Source organism: Papio anubis, chromosome 13, assembly GCF_008728515.1.
Source record: "Papio anubis isolate 15944 chromosome 13, Panubis1.0, whole genome shotgun sequence".
NCBI classification, from domain to species: Eukaryota; Metazoa; Chordata; class Mammalia; order Primates; family Cercopithecidae; genus Papio; species Papio anubis.
Genome location: NC_044988.1, coordinates 70,480,551 through 70,505,597, shown reverse-complemented (window position 1 = coordinate 70,505,597; position 25,047 = coordinate 70,480,551). Strand labels below are relative to the sequence as shown.

At 40.2% G+C, this 25,047-nt stretch overlaps 1 protein-coding gene across 1 annotated transcript in view; it reads right to left on the bottom strand.

The window, feature by feature from the left end:
- The window catches only part of PLPPR1 (phospholipid phosphatase related 1), a 293,103-nt gene that overhangs the window by 51,836 nt on the left and 216,220 nt on the right, over window positions 1-25,047 (bottom strand). Inside the window, exon 3 of the mRNA XM_003911437.4 lies at window positions 1,305-1,493. Coding sequence (XP_003911486.2) covers window positions 1,305-1,493 — 189 coding nt within the window. The remainder of the gene's footprint in view (window positions 1-1,304; window positions 1,494-25,047) is intronic.

Below are 25,047 nucleotides of genomic sequence, written 5' to 3'. Positions count from 1 at the left end.
ATTTTGGTTTCCCAATTCCTGACCACTTCATAAATGCCAGGCACTGTGCTAAGTCATTTCTAAGCCCCACAACAATGCATGAGGTAAGCATTCATTTGTCCTTATTTTATATGAGAGAGAACAGTGAGGTGACTTGCCCCAAAGCCAGGATGTGAATCCAGGTATGCTGGGCAGCAACGCTTGTGTTTCTTAGCCCCTCTGATACATCATGTTGTGGCTCATCAACGCTGATCTTAGTCCTTACAGCAGTCTTATCATTTAAGGGAGAGCTTTGTAGAGCCTGGGATCAATGAGCCAAATGAATTTACTATGCCCGTATTATTTATCTTCAAAATTCTATTCCATTTCTCATCCGAAAGGAAGCAAAACATTGGCACAGAAAAACAATATTTGAACTCAGTATCTGAGCAATTGCTGTATTCCTCGGCATGCCAGTCAGTATTTTTATTACTGCTGAGTAGAGGGCAGGTAGGGGAGGAGGGAGAGTTGGGGGAGTCAGCTGTCAGAAGAGAAGGAGGGGAATGGAAACTAAGATCACATCCTGACTAATCTGACCTTATGGCATATTTAGGCAGAAACAATTTAAAACTCCCCCAAATATCATTTTTAAAATAAAAATTAAATTGTCTAAGTGTTAAATCACTTGACCAGGTAACACAGATCTGCAAACTTTATGCTGTTAAGCAATCTCTCTAGAGGACTGTGTGGCCAACTTTTTGCTTCATGGAAGAGAAAATGAAATAAATGAAGGTAAAGTTGCAACTTAATTTAATGTGATATAATGTGAACAGAGCCAGAGTCATCAAGGATGAATCATAGCAAACTTCAGGTTAAGCAATTTATCTCATCTCTGGCCTCTCTGGAAGTTCAATGAGAACAGCAGGAGATACCCGCCTGAGGGATTCTATTCTACTCTAATCTTAGTCGTTATATCACTGCCAGCACTTACATTCAGAATCTCTTTTGAATACATGCAACTCATAGCATATTTTTTCAAGAGGACAATAGCCGTTCTTAACACATTAGCCAGTCATACCTGTTGATTTATAACATTCTCACATGCTTTTAAAAACAACCGTCTTTTTAAAATTCAGATACCGAAAAACCAAAGCCACCTATATAAGACAAGACCCATTTTAATGAGTTTTTCTGCAGAGCTCCATTCACTCTGTTTTGGCTGAAATAGGATGCCACTGATAAAGCTGCTGGTGAATGCTGAGGAAGAGAAGAAAGAGGAGAAAAAGCAGACAGGAAATATTCTTGAGTATCTGACAATAAAGAGGAAAGTCTATTTCTGTACTTACAATAGCAGTTGGGGTGGCAGCCAGCACACAATAGAGCACCAGAGGGGTGATGAAGCTTTCTTCTTCTGTCCCTGGGTAAGGCTTCATTAAGTCTCCGTCCTGACAGAAGAATCCTTGGATATGCACCTGAAAAGTGTCAGTGCATTCGAAGTAGTAGGCAAGCAGCACTGTCCCAGCCATGATGACAAGCTGAAAATACAGCATGGCCACACAGAGACATTAGCAGGGCTTCGGAGCAGCCCTTGCCCCTCAGAGCACACTCCCTCCATCACCCCAGCAGCGGCTCTCCTGATATTGGTATTGGCGAGTGTGTGCGTGCCTGGCGCAGCGTGCTCTGGGAGTGTGTGCTTGCTTGTCTGCCTTGTAACATCTGTTCTATAAACCTTGCAGCAAATAATGAGCAGCTCCCATCTGAAAGGCAGATCCCAGCCAGGCTTGTAGAGAGCTTCAGCCTCTGCTGCCACCCTCTCAGAGTCTCAGAGTATCCATGGGAAGCAAGGCACTATAGCCATTTAGGACAGAGGTGAAAAGTCAAAAGGCAGTGGCAAGAGAGTTGTCAAGACATAGATGTGAGAACTGTTCATGAGCAATTTCATACAATATTACAGGTAGACTCACCTTATGAAATATGAAAGGTAGGTAAATCATGAGTAAACGAAAGAATGGACAAATGAAGAAATTAGCAGGAAAGCTAAATCCTAGATGGGTCAAGGGAAATTTCGATACCCTAAGTTATTGGCAGGTATCCTACATCAGTCATAACTTTTATGTTTTTCCAAAATGGTTTCTGCCAGTAAGTCAAGGACTTTGCTGATGATTGTATCTTATTATAGAAATATGCCCTTCGTAAGATTTAGACATTAAAAAAAAAGACACAGTTATCCTTTTGTTTTGACTCAGATGTCCTAGATACTCACCAAAGTTTATAGTTTTTAGCAGGTATGTGGAATTGAGGGGATGTGGAAAGGTAACATTCTTTTCCATTCATATTTGGAAATCACCAATGCCAAGATGGTGATAAAGTCAGATAGAAAATACATCTGAGGTCATGAAATTACAGAAACTTAAGCTGGGGGAGATCTTAGAGTTCTTCCTGTCTGACACCTTTATTTCATAGATGAGGAAAGTGGAACTGACCACTGCCTGATTATCCAAAAATTAAACTAAACATGTGCTTAGATTGAGCATTAACAAAACAGGGAAACTAAAATGAAGAAAATATATTTTTAAATGTTGATTTGTTTAAAGGTATCAAAGTTATGCAAAAAACATTAGAACTTGGTAGGACATCTTTAGATACCTATGGCTTAAAGTTGTTTGTATTTTGAAGTACATATAAGGCAGTGAAGGGAAATCATAATCTTTTCAGGGCTTAAGAAGCCTGAAGTTCTTATTTCAGCCCTGGAATGACTAATCCAAGGCCACACAGCTGGTTGATCTGTAGGAAAAAAGCAAAAGTTGAGTTGTATCAGGATCTAAAACTGCATCTTATACGAAAAGGTGGAGAGTGATGGGGAGGCAAAGTAGCTAAACGCCAGCACAGAGAGGCAATTTTTGGCATTCTCATCCATTTTCCTATCCATTGCTTTAGCCACAACATTGAAGCACAGCCTTTACCCTCTGCCCCACTGTAAACCATTCTCTGGAACCGGCACAGCCTCTACTTCTGGGATAATAATTCTGCAACTCTTCCCTACAGTAGCAGATAGCATCATTTATCTTTAAGGGTCATTTGATGCCTTTCCTCTTTGGTATCTCTGTTATAATGTGTCTCAAGTACAAACTTCTGTTTGGTTTTGTTTTGTTTTTGAGACAGAGTCTCGCTCTGTTGCACAGGCTGAAGTACAGTGGCACGATCTCGGCTCACTGCAACCTCCGCCTCCTGGGTTCAAGTGATTCTCCTGCCTTGGCCTCCTGAGTAGCCGGGATTACAGGTGTACACCACCACACCTGGCTAATTTTTGTATTTTTAGTAGAGATGGGGTTTCAACATGTTGTTCAGGCTGGTTTCGAACTCCTGACCTCAGGTGATCCACCCACCTCGGCCTTCCAAAGTGCTGGGATTATACAGGCATGAGCCACTGTGCCCCGCTTCAAGTACAAATTTCTAACCATCTGATCTAAAGGTGTTTACCTTTTGACTACATCCATTGCCACCTTTCCTTTTATTCCAATTAGGTCACAAACCATCTCTCCATTCACTAGCCCTTATACATGACCTGTTTCTGGCTGTTTATGGATTACATTCTAGTATCTAGCATTTTCTGCTCCCAGAGATGTGGATCTCCAATCATAACTTTGGACTGTCCAGTAATCTCTGGACACTTCCATGTGTTTTCCCATGCTGGAGTTGTTTATTGGGGCCACATGTAAATCACCAACCTTTATGCCAGCCTTCTCTGCTGTTTGAAGTAATTGGTTTATTTTCCTTATAGCAACAGAGAAGATTTCCTATAAGATTGAGAAAGATACTCCAAAGCTACCCCTGCTAATAGGTGCTCTTGATTGCAGCTAGTTTATAAAATCAAAGCTATCAAGTTTGTTCCTTTTATGCTTGACTGGTTAAGTGAGTTGACCTGATGGAAAGGAACCTAGCCAGTTGACTTGATGTTTTGAAGATGAAATAACACCAGGCTTCTAACAGTTTTAAGGCTCTGCCTCTGGAGTTCTGTCTGTGCCCCTGTACAGGGCTGATCTGGGATTTTTGTGTGTCTCATCCATGAGGCTGGAAACAGTTTTCTCTCTCTCGGCTTCATCAGCTCTTGGGAGATATCTGCTTGGGAATAGGCAAGATCTATGGGGGTTTCTGGACAAAAAAATAAAAACCAAAATGACATCTACCTTCCTCTTTTGTGGGAAGAGGATTGTATTTTATGGGTAGTTTTGGGTAGTTTTGTGCTACCACTTCCTTTTTCTAAAAAAGGTGAAAATGATGTAAAGGAAAGCAAAAACTTATTATCTCAGAAAAGAACTCAAGACAAACACAAGGAATGGAAACTCTGAAAATGGAACTATCTTAACACCAAATACACTGAAATCAATGAAGATCTAACAACAAAGAAAGCATTACATGCCTACATTTGAGATCTATAGAATAAATCTTGACTAGTTGCCTAGTTGATTTAATCCTGGAAGCAGCATTCAGAACTGAATAAATTAAAAATTGATAAAAATTTGCAGGACATAAAGTAAAGAACCTTGGAGACCCAAAGGGTAGTAGTGGTAGGTGGGAGCTTCAGCAGCTTATGTGACAGAACTGACCCCCCAGCATGACTTGGCTTGCCTTGGCTCTTCCCTCGAGCAGCCAGAAACTCTTCCTGTCATTTTTCTTTTTTTTTTGAGACAGGGTCTCATTCTGTCTTCCACTGCTGGAGTGCAGTGACAGGATCTCAGCTCACTGCCACCTCCGCCTCCCCAGTAGCTGGGATTACAGGTGCATGCCATCATGCCCGGCTAATTTTTTGTATTTTTAGTAGAGACAAGGGTTCATCATGTTGACCAGGCTGGTCTCAAACTCTTGACCTCAAGTGATGCACCCATCTCAGCCTCCCAAAGTGCTGGGATTACAGGCGTGAGCCATCGGTGCCTGGCCTTTCCTGTCATTTTCAAGCAATCCTCAAACTCCCTGGAAAGTCCCCCAATAATGCTATTTAGAGATGCACAGATGCAAAAATAGAACAACTCAGATTTTGATTTCTAGTTGATTTTCTGTTGAACATTCTCCTGAGACCATATTTTTAAAGGAAACTGATGCACATACTGCAGGAACAGAAACAACAAGCACTGATTCTGTCTCCGTGAGCAGAGAGATCCATCTCACTGCACTGATGGTGACACAAAATTAGCCACCCACATACTCCCTTCTTCCTGCCTGTCCTGAGACATGATTTATCACTGTCTATGTTTGTGTCACTGGTGCCAGCTGGCACACTTGCCATCTCTGTTGCCTTCCTCAGCTCCATTTAGGAATGCATGGAGGGAGGCCATAATGTTAGTGTCACATGAGCAGATGGTGAGGCCATGCTGGGTGCAAGTACTGGTGGAAGGGTTGAAGATGTCAGTGTGAAAGAAGCAATTATGACTGTGGGAGTATAACAAGGTGTAAGGAGCTCATGTACCAGGGACTTTCCTCAGCTGTTGCTTTCCATGAATGACAATCCAATACAGTAGCCAAAAATGCATTAAGTGCTGATCATTCCACGAGGCTTCAGAAGGCAGAAGTCAGCAATATCTGAAATTCAGCTTCCTGTGGTTGAAAGCACGTGTTTCTACCAAGGCCCTTTGCTGGTTGAAGAAAAGTAAAAATGTCAAGAAGAGCAATAATTGTGAAGGTCACAAAACTGAGAGAAGAGGATGAGAACTTTTTCCAACAGGCTGTTAAGTCTGGAGGAACTGTGGACCAATAATTTATATGTCCTGATACAAGCTGGGGAAACAAGGAATCAGATAATGATGGTGTGACTCATGTGAGCCTGTGTGTCCAAGGCAGCAGGACAGAGGCAAGAGTTTGGAACGAGAGTATTCATGAAGCATCTTGTCTCAAGTGTAAAGGGCATATTTCAAACTGGGGAATCCTAGTGGTAGGTGACCAACCATCCAGTTTGTTGAGGGCTGAGGGGCTTCCTGGGGCACAGGACATTCAGGGCTAAAACTAGAATGGCCCTGAGCAATCTGGGATGATTAAACACAAACAATGAACCAGGCACAGACAAACCAGAGACAATGAATATTTTCCTCCCCAAAGAAGTTTCTCATTCTGGTTCAGCCATGAGCTATCAAAGCTAGTCAATCAGCAACTCCTCTTGTGAGCTGCCTCCGAACTCAGTCTCACTCTAAGTGCTGTGAAGGTGAGGAATTCTCAGACATGCTCTCCAACCCCAAGTAATTTGTAATCTACCTGGGGCGTGCCCACCAACACAGGGAACAACAAGTCTTCTGTAGGAGATTGTCTGCTGATCCCAAGTGGGAGTCATGCATGGCGGCAGGTGCCTGGTGAACTGGTTGGGAGAGGAGTTGATGGAAGGAGAACAATGGAAGGGAGGATATTGTGTGAGGGAGAAGAGGATGCATGTGGAGGGAGAGGGATGTGTAGTGTCTGCTTAGGGTATTGGTTTTGGTCCAGCCCCATCAATATAGATGTTCAATTCATAGAGCGAGGGGATAAAGGAAACATTGGGCAGAGGGGGTATGACATCAGAGCTTAGGTGGTAAGAACTGACATGGTTGTGACATGAAAGCAATGTCTTAACCAGGACACCAGGGAATAGCACACTTTAAGGATTTGGATGTTTTTTGGTATTGGAATAAAGCATCCCAGTCACAAATGTCAATGGTTGCACACAAGGCTGGGATGGGAAACCCTCAAGTAGCATTGACGGAACTGGAAACCAATGTAGTAGGCTAGAGGGGAAGCACATAAATTGATAGTGAGCCCCCGTGAGACCTCACTGGGGAGCCTTAGAAATAAGTATGACCCCCTGAGAGGGGCTGGAGGTCCTCCATATACAACAGAGGCAAGAGCTAAGGAGGTGGAGGAAGGAGAGAGAAGAAAGAGAGGGAGGAAGAAAAGGAGGAGGCAGAGATGGTAATGCCATACTGTGCATGTCCCAGGAACTGTTTTAAACACCTTACGTAAATTAACACTTCATCTGCCCAACCATCGTGGTGGCAAGTATATTATTATTTCCATTTTACAGATAAGGAAACAGGCACAGACGGATTGCATGAGGTCACACGGCTCACAGGGGTAAACCTTGGATGATTACTATAAATATATCTCTCCACTCAAATTTGTGTGGCCTAGGGGAAAGTCAGGTCACAAATATAAGTCAGCAGAATATTAAGAACTAAACTATGTTACATACTTGGATACTTTATTTAAATGTTTCCAAGTGTCCGTTTTCTCATCTGTATGAAGGTTAATAACCATCTCACAAAAATGCAATGAGGTGTGTTTATATATTCCTATTTTGTTCCAAAAATCAACTTTCATCAAATAAAGTAAGCTAGCGTCAGCAAGAAGTTGGAAAGGAAGCAGGAAGGAAATAAATATAAAATAGAGGCAGGGATTACAATGCTTCATTGTAAATTGTCTAACAGTCAACGCAATAAGGAAATGGTGGTCAATATCTGTAAGATCAAAACCAAACCAATGGTTAAAGGATAAGCAGAATACTTCTGATATAGTGACCAGACAAGAGTTCTTCCTTTGGGTTCTCATGAAAAATGTAACAGGATAAACAGTGATTCAGTGGTGAGTATGATGGTGCTGTTCTTTTTTAAAATTTTTCTTTTTTGAAAATTATACTTTAAGTTCCGGGATACATGTGCAGAATGTCCAGGTTTGTTACACAGGTATACATGTGCCATGGTGGTTTGCTGCACCCATCAACCCATCATGTACATTAGGTATTTCTCCTAATGTGATCCCACCCCCGATAGGCCCTGGTGTGTGATGTTCCCCTCCCTGTGTCCAGGTGTTCTCATTGTTCAACTCCCACTTATGAGTGAGAATATGCATTATTTGGTTTTCTGTTCTTGTGTTAGTTTGCTGAGAATGATCGTTTCCTGCTTCATCCATGTCCTTGCAAAGAACATGAACTCATCTTTTTTTATGGCTGCATAGTATTTCATGGTGTACATGTGCCACATTTTCTTTATCCAGTCTATCATTGATGGGCATTTGGGTTGGTTCCAAGTCTTTGCTATTGTGAACAGTGCCGCAGTAAACATATGTGTGCGTGTGTCTTTATAGTAGAATGATTTATAATCCTTTGGGCATATACCCAGTAATGGGATTGCTGGGTCAAACGGTATTTCTGGTTCTAGATCCTTGAGGAATCGCCACACTGTCTTCCACAATGGTTGAACTAATTTACATTCCCACCAACAGTGTAAAAGCATTCCTATTTCTCCACATCCTCTCTAGTATCTATTGTTTCCTGACGGTGCTGTTCTTAATATGGGACCTCATGTCAACTTAATATTGGTTTCATATAAGCAAAACTCACAAAAACAGGACTCTGAAATAGAATGGAGGTAGGCATTATGATTCAGTTGCAGTTGAACTTGAGAGAGACAGCATAATGAAAGGTTAAGAGTACAGGACAGACTGCCTAGGTTGGAAACCAGCTGTGCTGCCTACTATGTGTGATCTAAATTTTTGTGCCTCCATTTGAAAAATTGGGTTAATAATACCATAGTACCTAATGCTTCAGATTATCATGAAGATTAAATGAGGATCGTGTAATAAGTTCTTAGAGCAGTATCTGACTCATAACAAAAATCGTTTCCTAGAAGAGTACATAGACTGTGTATCTTTCAAGACTCCTTCCTTAGCAAAGTTTTTCTCAGTTTAGTTTTTAAAAACTAATGGGAAGCAGTGAATTAGAGACTATTTTTCTAGCAAGTCTCCAGTTAGTTAAATACAGACCTATATCTTTGTATTTTTCTTTAAGTTCAGGTCTACATATGCAGGATGTACAGGTCTGTTTCATAGGTAAATGTGTGTCATGGGAGTTTGTTGTACAGATTATTTCATCATGCAGGTATAAACTCTAGTATCCATTCGTTATTTTTCCTGATCCTCTGCCCTTCGGTAGGTTCCAGTATGCATTGTTCCCCTCTATGTGTCCATGTGTTATCATTAAGCTCCCACTTACAAGTCAGAACGTGTAGTATTTTGTTTTCTGTGTCTGCGTTAATTTGCTAAGGATAATGGCCTCCAGCTCCATCCATGTTCTGGCAAAGGACGTGATCTCATTCTTTTTTATGGATGCATATTATTCCATGATGTATATGTACCACAGTTTATTTATCTAGTCTATCATTGTTGAGCATTTGGATTGGTTCCATGACAGACCTATATCTTTTAATTAAGGCAATTAAACTGTGGTTAAGAAGGACATCCTCTCGTGAAAACTGAGGGACTTCAAATGTACCAGTGTGTATATGAGAATTCATCCCTTCTTCTTTAAGGACTAAAGAGGTGCCCACAGGCAAGGATATGTAGATGGAATGCCATCATCCAGTCATTCAACTAATATTGCCTGTCTACTATACACAGATATCAATAATACTTAGTTAAAAAAACTGAGCAACAAAAATGTTAAAATAACCATGGTCTTTGGACTCATGGGGTTTTCTGTCGGGGAAGACAGATATTATAAAAGTAAGCCCAAAGAAATAATAATAATGACTCTTACTGATAGCCCATGTAATCAACTATGTAACTTTAAATATGTTATCTTATATGATACTTACACTACTCTGTGAGGTATAATGAGTTAACTTAATCTTAAAAAGAGGAAACTTATCCAAGTTGACAGAGCTAGTGAATGGTAGAGTTTGGATCCGAACCTCTGGCGCCATTTAACTGTTCTTTTTACATGTAAAACCTGCAATTAACACAATGACATGATGTACAATGCCTGGCACTTGGTAAGTACTCAGCTCTTTTTCTTGCTTTAAAATTTCTATTTGCTCTTCCTTTTCAGTGCTTTTTTACTTTGGGGTGATAGTAGAGGTTGACTGAGGTCTCTTCCTCCATTCTTCCTTCTCAACTATCTAAAAACACTATTCCTTTAATTTTTCCTTTTCTTCAGCCTGGTCTATAAATGGTGGTGCCCACCCAGGATCTATCTTTAACCCCTTTGTCATTTTCTTTCTATGTTCTCTTCTAGGGAGATCTCATCTCTTTTTGTAGCTTCCATTGACTCTTCTATCACCATTTGTAGTTCTGGGTTTTCTCCTGACCACCAACTTGGTGTGTTACATAGGTACTCCAAATGCTACAAGTCTAAACTGGAACTCAGAGACTCTCCTCAGGCTACAGCTTCTGTTGAGTTCCCTATCCTGGTAAATCCAACCACTATTCTCTCAAAATCTCAGTGTCATCTTAGACTCCTCCTTCCCTCAGCTTTCTCTTCATGCCATACCTGGTCAGTTGCCAAAGTCTTACTGCAGGATCTCCTTACATTTATCCCATTTATGAAAACTGCCACTGCCACCTTCAGGCTTCCACATTCTCTCACCTACACTATTGAAATCTTGTCCGATCTGCTTTTGCTGCCTTTGGGATCTCAACCTCTTCATGCCGTCATTTACCCTGCTGCTAAAGAGTTACCATCCTAAGGCATAGCTATGATTATATCTGTATACTCCTCCAAAATCTTCAGTGATTACTTTCTATGGACTGAATTTTTGTGTTCTCCCCAAATTCATATTTCAAAGCCAAAATCCCCAATGTGATGGTATTTGGAGGTGGGATCCCAGTCTCATGAATAGGATTAGTGTTAGGAGACATGAGAGAGCTGATCTCTCTCTTGGCCTCAGTGAAGTTATAGCAAGAAGGCAGTATGAAACTAAAATGAATCTTGGGACTCCAAAATCACTAAGCCAAAGGGAAAAGTCAAGCTGGGAACTGCCTAGGGAAAACCTGTCTCCCATTATACTTCTAAAAAAGATTAAAAAGCTACATGCCTCCCGCACAAGGAATTGCCTTGAGGACAAAGGACAAACAGAACTCAGTCATCCCTCTGCTCACTGAGATAAATGCATATCTGATTGCTTCCTTTGGAAAGGCTAATCAGAAACTCAAAAGAATGTAACTGTTTGTCTCTCATCTACCTGTGACCTGGAAGCCCCTTCCATGCTTCAAGTTGTCCCGCCTTTCTGGACTGAACCAATGTATATCTTACATATATTGATTGATGTCTCATGTCTTCTAAAATGTATAAAACCAAGCTGTGTCCTGAACACCTAGGGCACATGTCATCAGGACCTCCTCAGGTCCTAATGACAGGACCTCAGGTTATATCATAGGCATGTCTCTTTAATCTTGGATAAATTTTCTAAATTCAGACCTGTCTCAGATATTTGGGGTTCACAGCAGCTACCTGCAAACCAGCAAGAGGGCCCTCACTGGACGGTGAATCTGCTGGCTCCTTGATCTCAGCTTACCAGTTTTCAAAACAGTGAGCTTGTATGGTTATTTATGCTACCTAGTCTATTATAATTTGCTATTGCAGCCCAGATTAACACACAGTTATTCTAGGTAAATCCAGCAATTTTCTCTGCATTGAACACATTGGCCTTTGTCCTGCCCATAGTTTTTGGTAATGGATAGAAGAAGCCTGCCATTTGAATAGAGTCCAAGCCAGCAAATCCCATCAGACATGGTCCCTTAATCAGTGGAGAATACATAGGTCTACCTCTCTTCTTGGGTTGACTTCACCTTCTTACTTGGCCACTCCTTAAAGAATAAATGCAAATACTACATCCTTGTCTTCATTTAGCACTTCCTTCCTCCAGTGTCTCGGTGGTTGTTTACAGGTAGATGATAGGGAGAAATGTAGAGCATATAATAATATTACTAAGTAGATTTACAACTACATCAAAGAAGGGATAAATATTGGGTATAACAAACTAAATTGGGCTACAGAATTTTCTCTTTGATCTTTTGCTGCTAGGGATTTTTAAATTCAGTGACATGGATGAATACATAGAAGAAATGTTAAATGTATAGTACCACAAAACTGGCAGGCAAAGCTAATATCAGAGAAAGCAAGATTAAAAATTCAAAATGATTCTGACATTTGGGATAAACATAAAATCCTACAGCAAGGTTCTGATAGTCAATAATTGCAGGGATCAGTAGAGCAAAACGCATAGAACTTGAGCCTGAGAGGCTCAAGAGCTCTATCCTTTCCCAGGGCTGCCTCAGAAAAGAGAAAGATACACATGGTGTGCATGAGAAAATGACAGTGGTGAGAGGATAAGCCAAGAGAATTTTGTGAATAGAAGGTCATGGAAGACTTGTGCATTTTACTTATTTATTCACTTATTTAAGGCAGGTAAGGGAGGGGCAGGGGATAGACACAATCCATCAAGGATCTCTATGGTCTAAAATTTTACAGTTCTGCTGTATCTTTTGTTAAACTAAGCTGATTTTGGTGCTAACTTGAGGTCTCTCTGGTGAAGCAACAGAAGTCAGCAAACTCCTGCTACACACCAACCATGTGCCAAGCCCCTCAGAGGGATGAGACAAATATAAAGGTGAAGTTCTTAGCTTTTCAAGGATATAAGGATGTGACCACATTATCCGTGTTATAACACAATTGGTTATACCTTAACAGATGGATAGATGGGTGGCTGAGAAAGATGGAAGGATGGACAGAGACCACAATGACATCAACAAGTAAATATTAACTCTGAGAGACAGAGAAGTGTTGTGGCAGCAGTGACATTTGAGCTGGTTGTCATGGTATAATGGAAATGTATGGCCTTTGGAGTTTTAAGACCCGGATGCAGTACTGATGGACCATTAACTACTTGTGCTTTAGGCATTGTACAAAAATGAGTACTGAACTGGCTTTGGGAAGACTGCTTTAACTTTCTGCCTAATGTGTGGCTTTTTAGCCTTTCCCTTGTTGTAACAATCATTTTGAGTCTTACACCTAGACAGAAGAGTAAAGAAAACATTTTATAATTAATTCTGTTGTCCTGTTCATGCCATAATAATATCCACATTGAAACCTTAAAGTGTGATGTTGTAAGTCCAAAGTAAAGATAACTTACTTAAGGATTTAAAAATAGATTAATCCACTTAATCTAAAAAAAAAAAAAAAGGATAGAATTTTAGCCCAACACAAGAAAGTTGTCTAGTCATTATGGATGGGCTACAGTGGGATTAAGTTGTATGGGGTTTTGTGGTATATTTGATGCTGTACTTTTCATTATCTGAGGATGGGAGAGTAATGTGTTTTCTATCACTAGAATATTCTAGTACAGAACCCTAGTTGTTGAATTATAAAGAAGAACCCAGAAGTGGATGGACATTGACTTAGATGAACACAAAAGCTCCTGAAATTGCTTGGAAGTCTTCACAGCATAATGCGATGGCTCACTCCTGTGCTCCTATACAGTTCCTGTGCATACCTGTCAGGAACTCTGCCCTTCTGGCATTAGGTGACTATCCCAATCCCTCTACAACCAAGCTGTGAGGCCCTAAGGGAAAGGATCCTTCAAATCTGTAGCCATATATGAGCACAGACATATAATAAAATATTGGTTGAATAAGTGGGTGAGGGTCTATAGTTTGTGATATGATATGAAACTGTTTGGGACATATTATTACATTGGTTAAAACTAAACTATTGGTTTAATATAAATGCGTTCTGAGTGGTGTTCTCTGATACACAAGATAGTAATAAGTGCTCTGGGAAAGAAGAGGGAGTGTTGGGGACATGAGACAGAGAGATAAGTATCTGTGGCCAGGAGAATTTGTGAAGTCCTGGGTTAAACTCAATTTGACAGATTTTGTTACTGGAAGATTCTCAGGGCCTACTGGTATTGTGGAATTCCCAGAAGTGCATTTTAGCGTACAGTCATTTAGACTCATTCGAACACAGAACTTCCCCTGCTTTCTGCCCCTGGTGCACTAAATTACCAATATAAAGAATGTTCCTGAAACTGAATTTGAGAAATGCAGGCACAGTTTCTGAACTGGAAAGAAGAAGGGAGGGGGAGAAAGAGTATGACTGTTTATTTGTACTGGGGGTGTTAGAAGCAACCCGTTTATAGGCATCACATTTTTAAAAAGCCTTTTATATTGCTACAATCTTTATTTCTATAAGAATAAATATATTATCTGTTCTTGATCAGTGAACCATTGACCTCAATTGTGGTTACAAAATAGGAACATTTTGCTTGGACCATTTTGAGGAACTCAGAGACAAATGCCATCTCATAGTTCAGGCATAGGGACCCCCAAATCAGGTTCTTTGCTACACTACTCACTATTATGCATGTGTCATAGCAAGCTAAGAAAGGAGAATGAAAGAATGTAGTAAACAATAATAGCAGCAACAACGTACTTCACAATGAGCACCACCCCTGGAATTTCTGCGATTACAGAGATCCCTTTTGGATCTCTGGGTTGCTTAGGAGCAATTCTGGTGAAGCCGTCAGCAGTGGCAGTCTGCTCACCCCCTCAACCCTCAAAAAATATGACTTGGAGCTCCTGAACTCCTCACAAGATAGTTCTTCTTGTTTAACCCAGTCAGGCTCAGCGTCACTATCACCGTCTATATCTCTAAAAGACTTAGGAATATTTCTTCAAGGCTTATCTGGGTGTAGTTTTATGTCATCACACCACTCTATCAACATATAAGCAAACACCTACATAATATTTTAAAAATTAAACTCTTGAGTTTCTATCAATTATTATGTAAAACACATATATCCGATTTTGAAGCTTATAAGCTACATGGAGAAAGTTTCAAAAGAGAGGATGCAGTTCAGACAGTTGGGTTGGAGGAGAATAATACAAGAGTTGCTGCTGCTGTTTTCTAAGGAAGCACAGGGAGGAGCAGGAGCAGAAACTAAGACGAGGAGCAGCAAATGTGTATGGCCAGAGAAATGGGTTAGCAATGGAACACTGGACTTGGCTCCACCACTGCTGTAAGGTCATCTCAAGTTCTGTTATCTTTGGACAACTTTCTCAAAGCAGACAAGATGAAATTCCTAAGACACTAGGATAGGATGCTTTGTGAAGTTATCAGGAGTTATTACTTTACCTCTCCTAGCTCGTGCATTTCAGACCTTTAATCATTCACTCAGATGCACTATTGGGGAAAATTGCTTTGCTTTGCAAAGGCACATCTAAATATTTGCAAATGTAGCAACAATAAGCACATTCTATATTGTATTGCCATGACTCAATTGCATGTTGTTTTCTTGCTCCCAAACTGCAAGCTCCTCAAGAACTCATCTTTAAATCCCAGACAGCAAGAATGAGACCTGGTGTTTGATAAACACATTTGGAGTGAGATGCATTTCTTAAATAAGACCCCTAAAGCAAAAGGTCAAAGGAAAAAAACGGAAATAAGTGATTACCTCAAACTTCAAGGCATTCTGTTCAGTAAACTAACTCTTCAATAAAGTTAACAAAAGGGTTAACTCCTGCAGAGTGGGAGAAATTATTTGCAATCTTTGAAACACAGATGTAATTAACATCATATATATAAGACAAATTTCTGTAAGTCCAGAAGGGAAAGACAGGAAATCAAATATTTACATTGGCAAAAGTTATGAATAAGCAATTTCTAGAGGGGACAATCCAATGGTGTCCTGGAGCTGTGTTGTGCCATCTTATGAGAGCCTATTATGAAATGTCATGAGCTAGTTGCTAAAGGGTAGCTTGAAATTGGCCATGCTGCAGTATTTGTACCATGGAAATTGACAAACTGCTCAACAAATCAGCCTCCCTTCTCTTTTGTCATCCCCTAAAGCCAGGAGTTAAACATTTACCAACCAAATGTTAGAGAAATCCAAATGACTAACTTTCATATACATGAGCTCACTAATAGAGAAATGCAAATCAAAACAATAGTGACATGCTATTTTTATGTGTAATTAAATTAGCGAAAATTTGAAAGTTAGATAATAAGTATTGATGAAAATATAGGCAAATGGAAACACCATGCACAGCCAAGAGATTTTAAGTTGGCACAGACTTTCTGGAGTGCAACTTGGCACTGCCTGGAGAAAGGGAGTGTGCATGTGCCCTGTAACCCAGTAGTCTCCCTCATTGGTATATATCCCATAGGTTTGTGCAAGGAAAGACATAAGGATGTCAATACAGTGTCTTTGTTGGTTAAAAAGTTGGAGGGAACAGGAAAATAAGTAAAATGAGGTACTGCCTATGATGGAACATAATTGTTAAAAATAATGTATTAAATTTTCATAAAGTAATAAACACATAAGTGACTCTTATTAAATATCTAATACTTTTCTAAGCCTAAGTTCTTTGCACACATTCATTCAGTCCTTGCATTTTTACAAAGTGGATATTAGTAACTATTTTACAAGTAAGGAACATGAGGATCAGAAAGTTTAAGTTCTTAGCATAAGGTCACACAGCATGGAAGAGCCAGCATTCATCCTATATAGTATAATCTAGATCAGAGGTTCACAACCCTCCTGGTCTGTGGCCTGATAGGAACTGGGCCACTCAGCAGGAGGTGAGTGGCAGGCAGGTGAGCACAGCTTCATGTGTATTTACAGCTGCTCCCCATTGCTCACACTACCACCTGAGCTCTGCCTCCTGTCAAATCAGCGGTGATATGAGATTCTCATAGGAGCATGAACCCTATTGTGAACTGCACATGTGAGGGATCTAGGCTGCATGTCCCTTATGAGAATCTAATGCCTGATGACCTGTCACTGTTTCCTATCACCCCCCAGATGGACTGTCTAGTTTCAGGAAAACAAGCTAAGGGCTCCCACTGATTCTACATATGGTGAGTTGTATAATTATTTCATTTTATGTTATATTTTAATAATGAAATAAAGTACACAATAAATGTAATGTGCTTAAATCATCCTAAAACCATCCCTATCCCCTGGTCTGTAGAAAAATTGTCTTCCACAAAATTGGTTTCTGGTGCCAAAAAGGTTGGGGACCACTGGTCTAGATTTTTCACTCTTAAAAAAGCTTAAAAAACAAAGCTTAAAAGCTTAAAAGCATTAACAGAAAAGAAGCAGAGAAAGACCTGTAGTACAATGATTTTTATCTAAACTAAAAACAGGTACTAAAAACACTACATACTTTTCAGGATATACCCATATTTAAGGGCATATAATAAATACATTAGAGTCAGGATAGGGGATGGTGAGGACAAATCATCAAATGACTGTACCACATGCTGGGCAGTATAATTAATTCAATTTGGTAGACCCAAAGACCAAATAGAGCCAATGAATGAATATTTAGCATCCTATAGACTTAGAAGGTGTTATGATGAATAAAAGACAGCATTTGATAATTGACTCAAAATACTTTCTTTTTTTTTTTTTTTTTTTTTTTAAGAAGGCGTCTTGCTGTTTGGCCTTTTTTGGAGAGACGGGGCTTGAACGTGGTTACCTGGATGGTCTCGATCTCCTGACCTCGTGATCCGCCTGTCTCGGCCTCCCAAAGTGCTGGGATTACAGGCTTGAGCCACCGCGCCCGGCCGACTCAAAATACTTTCTTTCTGAATTTGTGGTTGTAATAAATCTGACTTGTTGAAAAATAAACAGAATGAATAGAAAATAAGAATCATGCTGCATGCTAATACATTCTTTTTATTTTTGGAGACTGAGTCTCACTCTGTCGCCCAGGCTGGAGAGCAGTGGTGCAATCTTGGCTCACTGCAGCCTCTGTCACCACCTCCTGGGTTCAAGCGATTCTCATGCCTCAGCCTCCCAAGTAGCTGAAATTACAGGTGTACTCCACCACACTCGGCTCATTTTGTATTTTTGGTAGAGATGAGGTTTCACCATGTTGGCCAGATTGGTCTTGAACTCCTGACCTCAAATGATCCACCTGCCTCGGCCTCCCACAGTACTGGGATTACAGGCATGAACCACCATGCCTGGCCACTAATGCATTCCTAATCTTTTATTAAAAAAAAAAAGACATGATTGCTGTTGACTCTTGTACAAAAGTCCACAACCATGAAATACTGTGGAACCCTCCACTGTAATTCATTACAGGTATCAGTGCAATAATTTTGCTCTAAAAAATGAATATTTTCATGAACCTACTGTTTCATAGTTTTCAAAGGAGATCAGAGATATAATAGAGTTCTATTTAAATATTAAAATCCCACCTATTTCAAATCTTTTTAAAAGAGTTTTGGTTATAATAGGAATTATCTTCTCATCATGAGTTTTTAAATTAGGGACTTAGGTACTGAAAAAAATGATTTTATGACTCCACATTAGAATGAAAACATAAAACGAACACTGAATTTTTGGCATGCCATGTCAAACAAATGTTAAAGATTCCAATTTAAAAAAAAACAAAACAACTTAGGAAACATGGTAAGAGTTTCCTAAGTTTGCTTTCAAACAGGCCTTTTTTTTTTTTTTTTTTTTTTAAGATGGAGTCTTGCTCTGTCGTCCAGGCTGGAGTGCAGTGGTGCAATCTCCACTCACTGCAAGCTCTGCCTTCTGGGTTCACGCCTTTCTCCTGCCTCAGCCTCTCAAGTAGCTGGGACTACAAGCGCCCGCCAACACGCTCAGCTAATATGTTGTATTTTTAGTAGAGGTGGGGTTTCACCGTGTTAGCCAGGCTGGTCTCGATCTCCTGACCTCATGATCTGCCTGCCTCGGCCTCCCAAAGTGCTGGGATTACACGCGTGAGCCACTGCGCCCAGCCTGTTTGCAAATAGTTTTAAACAGAAGTACTTATGGTACCATTTTAATTTCCTTGCCAGAAAGGAACATGATTCTTCTTTCTCCATAAGCATGGCCAAGTTACTTGGGAATTAGGCAAATAAGATGAAAAGGAAAAACATTCTCTCAAATCAAACTGTTTGTTTTTCTAATTAAAACAGGTAAATCTCAATGTTGCAAAGAGACTCAGATGTTCTCATATTCTTTTAAAAATTACTGGGTAAGGATTTTTCTTATTTCCCTTTGAAATTACTCAATAGGTTGCCTCTAAGATAATGTCTTTCCCAAACACATTTAAGGATCCTGCATAAATGAACAGATTGGGACTTCGGTCAAACTCCTGGTGGCTGTCAGATCACAAGTGTTCAGACCTACACCTGCTTCCCTCTGGCTGCATCTAAACGAAGCCAATTATACTAGAGAAAGCAATCAGGTGAACATCTAGTTCATCTAGCTTGACAGGTGTTTCACATTGTAGGAGTAACACTGTGCATTTATGGAAATGGTCTATACCTGTGCACTCAATGTGGCAGCCACTAGCTATAGGTGGCTCTTGAGCACTTGAAATGTGGCTAATGCAGCTGACAGGTGGAATTTTTAAATTTCACTTTTAAATTTAAGTGACCATACGTAGTTACTGCCTCTGTATTGAATGGCATATGATGGCATTGCATTAGCAGGGTGATACTGTGAACGAAGCACAAGTTTAAACCTTTTCTATAGAATATTCTAATATATAAATATGTAAATTGGAAAATATATCATCAGGATTTTTTACTCACTAAAGTTTAATTATTACTAACATTTGGTGTATATTTATTCTTCCAGACTTTTTTTCTCCTCAGGCATATAAACACACTCAACCATAGGTAGATTTAAAAATATATAACATTAGAATCACAGTATACATGCTGTTCTACAGCTTGCTTTTCTCTCAACAATACATTGTGACCAACCACCTTTCTATATAGTACAGAGATATATTTACAGCTACATGAGCCAGTATGTTCTATCTCATTTCTGTCATTTCCAGCCAAGAAGTCCTGATGAACATGAGAGACCAGAGTAATCTTTAGGGTTATGATGTGGCTTGTATCAAGGGCCCTATCTCAGGATGAAGATAGAGAAGTAATAGGTGGTAATTCAAAAAAGGAGACCTTTGGATGCCATGTGGAGGAAGTTAAATTTCTTTATATACCCCAAAGCATTTTGAGCAAGGTAGTGGCATGGTCAAATCTGTCATTGAAGAGGTTGACCCTGGTGGTAATCTATACAAGACTGGAACAGAAGATGGTAGGCAGAAAAATCAGATTTGGTACAAAGGTTTGTTTACACGTCAGTTACTAAGTACTCAGAATACCTCTAACACTGCTGTGCTATTGCATATCCAGAGCAAGCTCACAACATTCTGTCTAGCTTACTCACACGATAAAGCAAAAGTGAAATACCCTGCTTTACAACAGTTTAAACTATTACTGTGAAAGTAAAAAATGATTCATTCACTAAACTTTTACTGAGCACCTACTATATGCAGGCAGTAGAGAAAAAAACAGTGCACAAAAATGAAGTCTTGGTCCACATGGGAGAGGCTGGAAAAGGAACAAATTTGGGGGCTATGGGATTAAAATTAAATAAGTTTAATTTTGAACATATTTTGATATGCCTATTAGACATCCAAGTGAGATATGAAGGAGGCAGCTGAATATGAATTGAAGAAAGTTCTTGGTTAGAGACACATTTGCGGGGGTCATCAGAGTACATGATCAGGTAGTTAGTGAACCCATAGAATAAACAGGAGTCCAGGAGATGAGACTGAAAAAGGTGATGACAAGAATAGAGCTTGAGAGAAAGCAACAGTGAACCACGGACTAGGACCAGAATCTCCAAAGAATAGGGGAGGTGCTGTGGTCTCATTGAGGACGGCTATCTCTTGCCACAGGTAAGTCCCCAAATCTGTCACCTAATAGTGTTGGCATATCATGAAGTTTGGTGTGGAATTTGGTGTAATCATGTTGATTCTACCTAACTCACAGCATTGAATGCGGCAAAGATTTCTTTCATTTTTTTAACAACTATGTATAACTGCACCAAAGAGGCAGGGTTTGCAGCATTGACTGATGGTATGAGTTTCCAGGTGGATTAATATTAAGGAGGAGAGCAGGACATTAGTCTGGAAGAAGCAATGAGGAGCAAAAACAACACCTAGCCTGTCACTAAGTCCATTAGTACAAGAGGTATGGGAAATAAGAGATGGCCACTTGGGAGGGCTCTAGGGAAGGAATATAATTAAGGAGAGCCAAATTTCCAGTAGGAAAGGGAAGGTACTATTCAGACAAGATTAAGAATATAACGGATTTTGCTGATTGCAGGTACGTTTTGGAGTTCATAGAGCAAGTCATACTTTGAATAAGCATAAGAAGGTGCTCTTTGAAAAGGTGGAGGATGGAATCAGTTCGAGATACACAAAGCTGTGTGGGTACAAGAGACCACAGGGAGAGAGAGGACCCAGAGTCCTTATTTTCTAAGTGTGCTTAATACAGATAGGAACAAAGGGCATGACAGAATTAGTCCCAATGTTCTTTGAGGCAGAATGGTGGGGCTGTATTGAGGAGGGAGGAAGAGCTGGGTCTTCTGTTTTGTGCTCTTCCATGTTGTGCTATAAACTGGAAAAAAGCCTTTGGTACTAATGTAGAAATGCAATCACTTAAAAAACATTTTTATCATGTAATGTGTTTCCTAAATGGTGACAATCTAGCACTAGGCAGCATGGATTGAATTCTTATTGCAAAAAATATCGGTGAACCCCTACGATTGTACTGGATGTGAATGACAATGTAGAGAAAGGAAAGCAGTCATCTCCAGAAAACATAAGCCCTCAAATACAGCTGTGCCCGTTGTCCAGCAAGTGAAGAGAAGAGATGTGCCAGTTGCAAAACCTTTTCTTGCTCTTTGGGATTCTAGGAGTTGCAAATCTTTTCTATCTCCAGAGCAAAGACCAGCTGTCTACTTCTAGTATTCCTATGTTGGGTATTTGTAGTTGAGAAAAACCTGTACCATTTTATAACACTCACCTAACTAAATGATCAGACAATGACACACACATTAGACCATCTTCATTGTTCAAAACGTGGAGGATCTAAGCCCTTTTCCACACCCAACCAGGCTTCCATTTCCTCTCTGTGTTTAACGAAGTGAGAAAATGTGAGGAAAAAAATAGTAGAGAGTCAACAGAACTACAAACGACAAAAACATGCTGTATGTGCCACCTCCTCCATCCATGATTATGATAGATGTGCTAATAATTTTTGGGACTCTTTCCTGTTGATCTTTCCCACATGGTACTCCAGACAGTCATCACCAATCATTTATAATTGGGCCACCCTTGATAACACAAGTGGTACCACCTTTTTAGATATCAGGTTCTAAAATGGGATAGAATATTATGGGGTTTTGAATACATGCTTGAATGATTTCTAAGCTCACTTAAAGTACCCACAAGGTCCTGAGATGAGAAAACTCTGGTTTCAAAGTATCTTCTCCAGAAGAGAGGCACACAAGAGGCAATCTAGCATGAGGTACTGCTGGACATTTGCTCACCGATAGTTTAGTTTTGTAGGAAGCCAAATGGCTTCAGTGAGGATGGCTATCTTTTGCCACAGATAAATCCCCAAATCTATCACCTAATAGTGTTGGCATATCATGAAGTATGGTGTGGAATTTGGTATAATCATGTTGATTCTACCTAACTCACAGCATTGAATGCAGGAAAGATTTGTTTTGGTTTTTAACCTCTAATCTTATTTATACTCCCCTAACAATCTTAAGACCACTTTGAGTTTTGGCCTCAGAAAGGCTTTCTTCACCTTTTTATATTTAGAAGGAATGCCTAACGTATTTGGTCAACCACTTAAGCTCAGGGCTTGGAGTAATTTAAAGTTTCACTTGGGGAAGCAGACACGGAGCAGATACAGCATTTTTGTTGTTCTCTCTAAATTGAAATTAGATAAGAACAGGCATTAAGCTGCTTAGAGATTTGAATTAGAGAAACAATTATCCTAATACACATGATAGGGGAAAGGATCTCAGAGCTCATAATCTCCTGATTCGTATGAAAAACTGTCACTCTGTGGATGTCCATGCTTGACTGGAGGTTCTGAAAAGTAACCTAAGCCTCCTTTTCTCACTTTTATCCTCTCCGATTGATTGCTGGTTCTTTTGAAAATGATTGTTCCTCTTTAAAACTTTCCGAACATAGCACAATGCATAATCTGTATCATTTGGCACTCTAACTACTCTGCTATTATACTAGGATTCTTATGCCTGAGCATGCCTTTTCGCTATTTGCAGTTGAAATTTATTCAATGAAATGTGAAAGTACTTTGTAAGATACATTTAGAGCATTTGACTTAGGCCAAGCATGCTGAGCTAAAAAGGTTCAGGAAGTTATATTCTTAGATAGTTAATATTGTTCATGACAGGGTACCTTTTCATTTTTGACTGCCTGCTTTTTGACCTCTTGCAATGGCCACCAGAGGGTAGGGAACTCAGTGTGTGAAAGATCATTTCAATGGTGTCTTCATATTTTTGACATCTTTGATGTCAGAACTGCCATAACTAGGGTGAGTAGTCAGGGAGCTGGTCTGAGCTTCATCACCTGACACCTTATACCTCACCCTCTACTGTCTCCAGAAGTAGAACCTTAAAACTATTAGTATTGCTATATGAGCTCACACAGTCTTAGGCCACCCTTTTCCTGAACACCCTTTTCTTTATTTTTCTGTGAAGGAGAATAAGAACTCTATTCCCTGAGAATCAGAAAAAAAACTTAGCTGGATATACTTAAGAGGTGGTTATACTCACTCAGCATGTTCAGAGACTGAGGAACCTTAGGAAACAGAACATCAATAATCAGGCTGCTTTAATTCCTCCAAATATTTCAAGGAACACCCTGGGCCTGAAAGACACCTCCCTCTACCTGGGAGCCAGTGAAAAATCAGTGCTTCAGACTAACAATCCCCAGTGATTGCAGACAGCACAGCTCATGTGTTTCCAGAGTCTGGTATGTGGCAACGGCTCTATGTGTGCTTGTTTAGTAAATGGGTGAAAGGCAAGATTCAGACATGAGCAGCTGGATGGGTGCCCATATCCAGACTACTGCACAACCACATTCCCTCAAGTGCCTAAAGACAGCTGCCAACCAGATATGCTCTGTAGATTGACATGTGGTAACTGTCAACCCCATTAGAAATTGAAAACACTTTTCCTCATAAATTTCTCTGCAGGCCCCCTTCCTTTTTCTACAGTGGCTGTGCAAATTCTCCTCTAAGATGCTAAGTGGTTGATGTAAGCAACCACTGTGGTCATCTAGAAGCCTCAGGAAGGCTGCTGGAGTTGCCTTTGTGTTGCTGTTTCTGTTTTCTTCTCTCTCATTGAAAAATCTTCTGTAGAGACCACGTTTCTGAATCCAGTTGTCTTAAAGCTTGGATCCAAATGACACATTGTTGGCCCTCCCTCCTTCCAGGAGCTGCTGCTCATGGCTTCAGGAAGGAGTCTTGTCATTGCTGCAGAAGCTGCTTTGGGCACCTCTTAGTGTGGCTTTTATGGTAAATTAATGCGTTAGAGGCCTCAATTCTTCTATGAGACCTCCCATATGCACATGCCATTTCCCTTGTAGTTTCTCTCACTAAACAGGAAGAGTGACTTATTTCAGCCAGTAGAGATGTGTGCTGATGTGACGACAAGCAGAGGCATTTGACAGTTCATAACTGCTCTTGCACCTCTGCCAGGAGAATACGACTGGGTTAGCTAGCTGGAAGGATGTGGAGAGCTGAGTCATGCAGGTGACAGCAAAGTAACTCCCAGATGTGTGCACCACAGACAATAGCTGGTTAACTCTGAGACCTAGGAGTGTGCTCAGACAAGACCAGGAAAATGGCCCAGTATAGTCTAGACAACCAACCTAGAAACTCATAAGCTAAATAAATGCCTACTGTTGTATGTCACTGAGTTTTGGAGTGCTCTGTTACACAGTGTTATTACGGCAGTGGACACCAGATATAGCTATTTTCTTTTGCTGTTGACAGATAGTATAATTCTGTGATTAAGGTACCAGACTCTAGAAGCAACGAGATTGGTTTACATCTTGCCTCTGCCACTCACTAACTGTAGAGAATCACTTAAATTCTCTATACCTCAGTTCCTTCATCTGTAAAATGGAAACAATAGTATCTACCAATAAGCTAATTATCTGAAGAGCTCAGAACTCTCTCTGGCGTCTAGTATGCACTATAAATGTGCTATATCATTTGCTAGTATGTTGATTAGCATTGGTGAAGTCAGCCAAGTGGTTTGAGCCCGTGTGTCCCAGAGTCTGCCCCTGGCCTCTTAATTAGGAAATGTTAATAGGGTTTTTCTAAGGAGTTTTGTTTTTTATTTTGTGTGCTACTACTGCTTTCTTAGGGTGGGCAAGAAGTTTGTTAAGTTGGCCTCAGTGTCTTCTCTCTTCCTGTGAGTCAATCTGTGT